This window comes from Zingiber officinale, chromosome 10A, assembly GCF_018446385.1.
Source record: "Zingiber officinale cultivar Zhangliang chromosome 10A, Zo_v1.1, whole genome shotgun sequence".
In the NCBI taxonomy this organism is placed as follows: Eukaryota; Viridiplantae; Streptophyta; class Magnoliopsida; order Zingiberales; family Zingiberaceae; genus Zingiber; species Zingiber officinale.
Genome location: NC_056004.1, coordinates 3,852,968 through 3,861,969, shown reverse-complemented (window position 1 = coordinate 3,861,969; position 9,002 = coordinate 3,852,968). Strand labels below are relative to the sequence as shown.

Genomic DNA, 9,002 nt, shown 5'->3' with positions numbered 1-9,002 from the left:
ATAATATCTAAACTGGTCCCGTTTAGAAGCAGAGTAGATGGGTGGTCGGTGAGGAGGCATGAATGTTGATGGAGGACGGAGTTAGGGTTGGAAACCACGAGCCTGCGCACACTATAAAGAGAGCAAACAGGAATGTTAGAGTAAGAACCAGAGAGGGGATCTCTGACACAGACACTCTGACGCTCAAGTTAGAATAGACCTCCAAAATGAGGAAGAAGATAAACAAAAAAATAATAGTGAGGATGCATGTTCGTTGGCACGTACTTGGCCAACGGAGATGACCCCCTTTATACCGCCTCTTATAACCTCCACAATAATGAAACGTTAAAAAATATTTGTTGTCTGAATATGTCGGGTAGTGGAGGATGTACAACAACGTAACCCTCCCCTAAGTAGAGGAAGGTTTTGTTGTGTGTATCTGTCAGAGTAGCGTAATATTCCCTAATGAGTAACCATTATTCTCTAACAGCTCATTGCGATTCTCTGATAATGTTGTCTCCTAGAGGGAGTTCGATCAGTTTGGAGCCGATCGGGTTTATGCTGGCAGCCATAGCCATTAAAAGTGGGGAACTGAGTCCCGTAGGTTCTACCGATTCTTGGGCCGATCGGGTTTTATGCTGGGAGTCTTGCCCATGAGAAGTGAGGAGTTGATCTCCATATGTCCAACCAGCTCTAGGATAGATCAGGTTTATGTAAGTACCCCGTGTTAGTTTTGATGTGATAAATCAAGTTAAGTTAAGTCTTGTGTATTTGATCCTTGTGTCTAAGTGTGCAAGAACTTAGGAATATAAGAAGTTGAGCGGAAGATACAGCAGACAAGAAATATGTCACGGGAATTGAGTCAACGAGCTTGGTGTATCCGAGAAATGAGAAGCTGCGGAAGAGTACATCGTTAGAGTGAGAAGGATGCGCGCGGTGTTTCCGAGGGACGAGAACTTTGAGCAGAAGACTGCTCAAGGAGAAGGCCGGAGTTGGGTTCGGGCGAGTTCAACTCTAGAAGGCTAGAGCATGACCCAAGTGATTAGAAACGAAGCCAGCGATTAGAGAAGGCGTCGGATGGTCAGCATATAGCCGACAGATCCGGATGCTCGAACCACTTTGGAGCCCAACGGGTACTTCTTCGTAGTGGATCAACTTTGGGTCCACGTTGGTAGCAGTCCTAGTGCCCGGAGATGGTCTAGGTGCCCATGAGTGGATAAATTATTATCTCTTTATTGTTGTGAAGCGAATTGAGACAGTTAGCTGGGCCCGCTCGAACCGTGCCACGTCAGCAAATGATCACTACGACCAGTGAGCCTATAAAAGGAGCCCTAGAGCTCAAGATTTGATACAACACTTTCTGTATTCAAAATTTTTATTCTATTCTTAAGTTTCTGCACCGTCAACATCCTATACGAGGCTTCTCCGCTTTTAACTTGTGTCGAAGGAGTCTTCTAGTTGAGCTACATTTGTCTTAGATTAGCAATCTCCCCGGTTGCAAATCAAGTCAATCCTTTTTGTCTCATGCTTCTTTTATGCATTTTAGTTTCTTTTATTAAAGTGTTTATCTTAATCAAAGTCATAAGTTTCGAAAAAGGTATACTTGTCTTTTCAAGACAATTCACCCTTTCTTGCCAGCCGCACGAGACCTACAGTTTATGCTGGAAGCTTTGTCCATGAGAAGTGGAGAATTGAGTCCCATAAATTCAATCGACTCTGGGGCCGATCAGATTTATGTTGGGAGCTTTGCTCATAAGAAGTGGGGAGTTGAGCCTCATAGGTTTGACCAACTCTAGGGCAGATCAGGTTTATGCTGGGAGTATTATCCATGAGAAGTGGGGAGCTGAGCCCCATAGATTTTACCGGCTCTGGGGCCAATTAGGTTTATGTTGGGAGTCTTGTCTATAAAAAGTGGGGAGTTGAGTCTCATAGGTCTGACTAGTTTTGAGGCCGATCGAATTTATGTTGGAAGTCTTGCCCATGAGAAGTGGGAGCTAAGCCCCTTAGGTCCGACCGGTACTGGGGCTAATCGAGTTTATGCTGAGAGATTTGCCTGTTAAAAGTGAGGAGCTGAGCTTCGTAGGTACGACCAACTCTAGCAGATTTATGCTGGGAGTCTTGCCCATGAGAAGTGGAGAACTGACCCCTGTAGGTCCAACTGGCTCTAAGGCTGGTTGGGTTTATGCTTGGACCATTGCCCATGAGAAGTGGAGAGCTGAGCTCCGTAGGTCCGAACGACTCTAGGTCCAATAGGATTTATGTTGGGAGTTTTCCCAAGTGGAGAGTTGAGCCCTGCAAGTCCGACCGGCTCTGGGGGCGATCGAGTTTATGGTGGGAGTCTTGCATATGAAAAGTGAGGAGTTGAGCCCTGTAAGTTCAACCAACTCTGGGTCGATCAGGTTTATACTGGGAGCCTTACCTATGAGAAGTAGGGAACTAAGTCTCATAGGTCCGACAGGATCAAAAGGCAATCGGGTTTATGCTAGGAACCTTACCCATGAGAAGTGGGGAGTTGAGCCCTATAAGTCCGACCGGCTCTAGGATCGATTAGGTTTATGCTGGGAGCCTTGCTCATGAGAAGTGAGGAGCTGAGCCCTATAAGTTTGACCGACTCTAGGGCTAATGAGGTTTATACTGGAGATTTGCCCATGAGAAGTAGGGAGTTGAGCCTGTAGGTCCTATCGACTCTGGTGCCAATCAGATTTATGCTGGGAGTCTTACCTATGAAAAGTGGGGAGTTGAGCTCCATAAGTTCGATTGGCTCCGGGGCCAATCGGATTTATGCCGAGAGTCTTGCCCATAAGCAGTGGAGAGCTAAGACCCGTAGGTTTGACTGACGCTGTTGCTGATCGAGTTTATTTACTGGGAGCCTTGCCCATTAGAAGTGGGGAGTTGAGCCCCATTGAAAGTAGTTAGTTTTGCTACGTATACCATGACTTTAATTGTCAACTCATCTTGACTTTGATTGTAATCTCATCTTGATTTTGACTATCACATCGTCATAACTAGGACTGCAAAAGAATCGAGCCGGCTCGCGAGCTTTTCGAGCCGGCTCGAAAAATATTCGATTCGTATTTGAATTTATCGAATTCGAGCCGAACTCGAACATGTTCGAACTTTTTTTCGAGCCGAACTCGAGCCCAAATTATATTGTTCGAGCACTCGCGAGCTGCTCGCGAGCCTTAATATTTATTAATATAAGTTAAATATATATTAAAAAATAAATTTCGAGCCTTTCGAATATATTTTCGACAATAATTTGAATAGTTCGTGAATATGTTCGAATATTTCCAGCCGAACTCGAACCGAATTCGAACCAAACATTTTGAATTGTTCGAGCTTCGAATCGAACTCGAATATACCTAATTTGAGTCGAATTCGAGCCTTATATTTTTCTACATATTCGGCTTGATTTGGTTCGTTTACACCCCTAGTCATAACTATCAACCTTATATTACCTTTGGTGTCCCTCACTATGCGCTGTATGATAAATAAATCAAGCTCAAACTTATAAAAAAGAAATCAAGTTTGAATAATCATTTTAACGATTTGAGTAATCTCAAAATTTAACTCAGCTGAGCTTAACTTGTTTACTGCTCTACCTACACATTTGGCAGATTTAAGCCCACTAATATGGACTTAATTCTTCAATGTGAACATAAAATTCTCATTTTGGTCTTGTTAACAGAATAAGTGAATGTATCTTCTTACTCTTTCAAACATGTAAGAATTCATTGATTGTATCTTGTCACAGTTACCTGATGGAACTCCGAAAACAACATTCTAACTGTTACTTCAAAACCATATGGTAGCTAATCACTTAATGCACCAGCCAAAAGAGTTGATTCTCGTTTTCAGCGAGGAAGAGAGCAACTAGAAAACGTAACGTGAAGGTGAGATTGGTAGCGAGGGTAAGAAATCTGCGAAAATGAAGAAAAGATGGGAGAACTCTATCGACGACACGTGCTATTGCAGAAGACAATTGCTCCTGTAGTTTTGCTGGATTGTGAGTCGAACTGTTCGGGGAGTATGGGTTTTAAATTATGTTATGTTTTAATTCATTCAAAAAGCTGGATAACATTTTCCCATGTTATCCACTCTTAAAATATAATATAATAGTGATGTGACTCACTATTTAATTTGTAGTGCCATTTCTTTTTTCTAAATGCATAGAATTAAATGAGTCGAAATGATTACAAAGTACGAGTATCCGATTCTTTGTCTTATCGTGATCGCATTTATTGAGGGGACGGGCTTTGATTCTCCTCTAATCACCTTCATCACTAATAAATGACGGCTAGCAATTTAATATAGAAAATTAAGCGTAGTTTTGTGTTTATCGTTTTTGCCTAATAAATCTTCATTTCTTGGCAATTCGTTGATGCAGTGAAATAAAGATGATCATCTGGATGGAACGAGTCCATTCAAAACACACAAGTGAAAATAATAATAATAATAATAAATGATACAGGGCTCTGTTGTGACAGAACCTGTAATAAATTTCGTATCCAACAAGATGGCACCAAGCGAAAAGTAAAACAACAATGTCCAAATGATCATCTCAAGGTGCAAGATCGTGCCTTTTTTTTTTTTTACACTTTGTACCTGGAAATTCGTCTGTTTCTTCATTGATTTGACTTGCTCTGTTTTAAGCTTTCACGGGCATGGAATGTGGCAGTTTTTCCGATTAAATCATTCCAAACTCATTATAGCTTTTACGTGCTGTGGCACCTCCTTGTTCAGAGAAACGGCGTCTATTAAACAAAAGGTGCAGTTTTTTTGTGTAGACAGTCGTCAAGATCGAGAGGTCACACCTTGCATGCTTAAAGCACCGTCGCGTACGCACCCTCGTCGCACTGGGACGTTGTGCTCCTCGAGTCACTGTGGAAGCCTAGAGAAAGTACGAAGCAGCGAGGGAACTTGCAAGGGAGAAATGCTGCAACCTTTTTTATTCGCTTTTTCTTTTCTTTTATCTTTTCAATTTTCTAGCAATTTCTTGGTTGCATTGTTATCTCTGCCTTTGCCCTTTCGCTTTCCCATTCCCATTCATCATGATTTTTTCTTGAGAGAGAGAGAGGACCCTGTCTCCTTGCGTATTAAGATAAACACGTATAAAGCGATAAATAAGAGTAAAAGAAATAGAAAAGGAGAGTCTGCAGAAGATTCCTCCTATAGAGAGAAAGAGAGAAGGGGGCACATTTGTTGTGCTTCGGTCTTTTTTAAGCCATTTGGTGGAAAACAGAGTCTCCTTTTCCCATCGTTTGCCCCACTAGTGGAGGGTTGCCACATCTTCTTCTTGCATTTTCTTCCTCAAGCCACTTCAGGAGGGATTGCGACGGCTGTTGTTGGAATTCGGAGTTGGGGAAAGAAAAAGATTTGTTTTTGACGACTACAATCCTTCAAGTCTTCAGATTTTTCCTGGAGTTGATAGTAGAAAGGTTTGTTCTTTAGCGAGACAAGTGAGTGAGGTTTATAGCTTTCTTGAGGTGGGATTTTGTGGAGGAAGAAAAAAGAGATGGCCGGAGCAGCGCCGCCACCTAAGCAAGACGAGTTGGTGCCACATCCAGTGAAGGACCAGTTACCCAACGTCTCCTTCTGCATCACCAGCCCGCCTCCTTGGCGTGAGTTACTTCATTCCTGTTCTTGCTTTTCCTTCATCTAATTTCTCATTCACCTCGAGTTATTTCCTGGGAAGGTGGGAACTATGTTTGTATGTTTATCTTCATTTTTTGCACTTTTCTTCGCTGGTTCTTGTATTGGAATCATTGTTGCTACTCCTCTAAGTAGTTTGTTTCTCTTTGGTTTATCAGTTTTTTTTTTCTCACAAATGTTGATCTTAAGCCTTGGCTTACCTTTTTTTCCATTGTAACTCAAAAGATGGAATAAGGTTCTTGAATTTATTCTTGTAGTGATGCTGTATTCCCATTTACTAATGTTCTTCCTATTTCTTTTCCTTATCAACTTGATGCGATGAAAGAATATTAAGCTAACCTAAATTATTATTATTATATCTTTTTGCTGGATGTAGCTGAGGCAATCCTTCTTGGTTTCCAACATTACCTGGTGATGCTAGGAACGACTGTTATCATCCCCACTGCACTTGTTCCTCAAATGGGGGGAGGAAATGTGAGATTCTATTTGCATACTCATGATCACAAACAGACCTTCTGTTCAAAATGAAATAGTTTTTTCTTGGCTCAATATTAAGCTGATGCCTATTATTACATTGCTGTTTAGAAAAGCTAGTTATATTTCACTCTCTTTTAGGATGAGAAAGCCAGAGTAGTGCAGACATTGCTGTTTGTTGCTGGTATTAATACACTTTTCCAAACTTATTTTGGAACTCGTTTGCCGGCTGTGATTGGAGGATCATATACCTTTGTGATGCCTACCATATCTATCATCTTGGCTGGGCGGTATAGCGATATCATTGATCCTCATGAGGTGAGGTTGAAACAAGACCTTGATTGGAATTGTGTTTGTATAATTCAGAAGTTAGAAACTGATGATTAATTTTCATTTTTCTTAGAAATTCCTGCACATTATGCGTGGAACCCAGGGTGCACTAATTGTCGCTTCCACCCTGCAAATTATTATTGGTTTTAGCGGTCTTTGGCGGAATGTGACAAGGTTAATATGCTAATGTTTTTGTTTTATTGGGGCAAGTGACTTTGCCGTAAGTTCCAACAACTGTAACTTAACGTTCACATCATACTTTGAATATTTTTTAGATTTTTAAGCCCGTTATCAGCTGTTCCTTTGGTTGCATTAGCTGGGTTTGGCCTCTATGAGCTTGGATTTCCAGGGGTAAGTATTCAATTTTTGAGGATACGCTATTGCGCTTGCAGTGCATTGTGAGGTAAACCGATGTCAATTGCGCAGGTTGCTAAATGTGTTGAGATTGGGCTGCCAGTGATTATTCTATTAGTGATGTTTTCACAGGTAATCTTCATTGATCAGTGGATTGAAATATAACTCATTTACTTCTACTGCAGTTTCATTTCAAATGTTTTCAATTTTAAATGCATTTCATCTTTGACTAAAAGGATCTTGATTGATTGCTTTTATGTTCCTCCCCAGTATATTCCTCACGCTGTAAATTCAGAGAGGCCTGTATTTGATAGATTTGCAGTCATGTTTTCGATTGTGATCGTGTGGATTTATGCATACTTTCTCACAATTGGTGGAGCTTATAGGCATTCTTCACCAAAGACACAGTTCCATTGCCGCACTGATCGTTCTGGGCTTGTTGGTGGGGCTCCTTGGTAAGTTTTTGTTCCTTTGTTTAGTTCTCCTTAGCTTGAATGCGAAACCTTGTTGCCCGTTTGAATGGAGTTGCATCTCTAGTTGCTCATGATCATATTTTGATACCTAGGATAAGAGTACCATATCCTTTTCAATGGGGAGCACCGACTTTTGATGCCGGGGAAGCTTTTGCAATGATGGCAGCCTCATTTGTTGCCCTTGTAGAGGTTGATCACTATCTATTGAAGATTCTTTAAATGATGGTGGTTTGCATTATTATGTCTTCTAATTTGTGCATGATACTACAGTCGACTGGTACTTACATGGCCGTTGCGAGATATGCAAGTGCAACGCCTATACCTCCTTCGGTGCTCAGTAGAGGCATTGGTTGGCAGGCAGGGAATCATGTCCATTTCGCTAGATTTAAAGTTCTTTTGGCTTTTGGAAGTCACAGACACTAATTTTTTTCCCCTCTATTCTAGGGAATTGCTATCTTGTTGGATGGATTGTTTGGAACTTCTATTGGATCATCAGTATCTGTGTAAGATTCTCTTCATGCATTGAGCTTCATATCTGTTATGAGAGGCTATGAATGCCTACCCATTGTGTTTAAGGTATCGACTATCGAGTAATGCTTTGCAGCGAAAATGCTGGTTTGCTGGCTTTGACACGGGTTGGCAGTCGGAGGGTCGTGCAAATTTCAGCAGGATTCATGATTTTCTTTTCCATCCTTGGTAATCTGTTCATGAGTTTAAAATCTGAATTGAATCTGATCATGACTAGTTGGGAGTAGCTAATATTGGAATCCAGTCCTGTTGTTTCAAGTGTAGTGAGTTACCAATTAATTCTATCTTCTCTCGAGCTGAATGATGATACTTCTTTGCGACAGGGAAATTTGGAGCGGTCTTTGCATCTATTCCTGCACCAATTTTCGCGGCTCTTTACTGTCTTTTCTATGCATATGTTGGTTAGTATATAATGCAATGAATTCATACTCGTCCTCGCTAGTGGACTTGCATCGATAACTTGAATACACCGGCTCATGTCTGTGCAGGTGCTGCTGGTCTTAGCTTCCTTCAGTTCTGCAATCTCAATAGCTTCCGCACCAAGTTCATCTTAGGATTCTCCGTCTTCATGGGTTTGTCAGTTCCACAGTACTTCAACGAATACACTTCCGTAGCCGGTTACGGTCCAGTCCACACCGGAGCAAGATGGGTATGTGAAGAACCACAACTATCCCCATCTGTACTCTCTTTTTGTTTGCTGGCCAACATATTGATGAGTCTTTCTTTTTCTCTAGTTCAACGACATAATCAATGTGATATTCTCTTCGAAACCATTTGTCGCCGGATTTGTGGCATTTTTCTTGGACAATACTCTCCACAGGCACGACAACACAGTAAGGAAAGACAGAGGCTCCCATTGGTGGCAAAAGTTCCGGTCCTTCAAGGGCGATGCAAGAAACGAAGAATTCTACGCGCTGCCTTACAATCTCAACAAGTTCTTTCCGTCAGTGTAATCCCTATGCGCTCAGAATCGGATGTGATACAGTTAGCATTGCCCTTTAAGAGAGTTATTGAGTTAAGCTCAGTGTTTTGTGCTAGATCTCTCCTTGTCAATTTCTTATCCTAGGGATGTAGCTTAATGGATATTTATGTTAAAGATTTAACTTCATGCATGTTTGGTCTCTAAGTTACAAAGCTGATGAACATTATTGAATCTCTCTCTTTATAAGAATAAATTTCTGAGCTCATTAATCATAGTCTCAAGACAAGGTG

General features: G+C 41.3%; 1 protein-coding gene across 2 annotated transcripts; it reads left to right on the top strand.

Moving 5' to 3' along the window:
• The first annotated feature begins 5,126 nt into the window (after positions 1 to 5,126).
• On the top strand, positions 5,127 to 8,986 carry LOC122027126 (nucleobase-ascorbate transporter 6-like). 2 transcript variants are annotated; one of them, XM_042585986.1, is made up of 14 exons: positions 5,128 to 5,600; positions 6,008 to 6,105; positions 6,247 to 6,423; positions 6,509 to 6,609; positions 6,711 to 6,786; positions 6,862 to 6,921; positions 7,060 to 7,244; positions 7,355 to 7,451; positions 7,533 to 7,619; positions 7,707 to 7,765; positions 7,867 to 7,958; positions 8,114 to 8,191; positions 8,279 to 8,439; positions 8,525 to 8,986. In XM_042585986.1, the coding sequence occupies exons 1-14, from the start codon at positions 5,495 to 5,497 to the stop codon at positions 8,741 to 8,743; spliced, it is 1,596 nt and encodes a 531-aa protein (XP_042441920.1). In that variant the 5' UTR covers positions 5,128 to 5,494; the 3' UTR covers positions 8,744 to 8,986. The 2 variants fall into 2 exon arrangements, with proteins under 2 accessions (XP_042441921.1, XP_042441920.1); XM_042585987.1 differs by lacking the exon at positions 6,008 to 6,105 and having other exon boundaries at positions 5,127 to 5,600.
• Positions 8,987 to 9,002: the final 16 nt, after the last annotated feature.

Excerpts from the sequence above, each read along its gene's own strand:
- LOC122027126 (XM_042585986.1), top strand. The coding sequence starts at position 5,495 with ATGGCCGGAGCAGCGCCGCCACCTAAGCAAGACGAGTTGGTGCCACAT. Across the intron at positions 6,787-6,861 it reads ATGAGCTTGGATTTCCAGGG|GTTGCTAAATGTGTTGAGAT; the intron begins GTAAGTATTCAA and ends TCAATTGCGCAG. Across the intron at positions 7,245-7,354 it reads CTTGTTGGTGGGGCTCCTTG|GATAAGAGTACCATATCCTT; the intron begins GTAAGTTTTTGT and ends TTTGATACCTAG.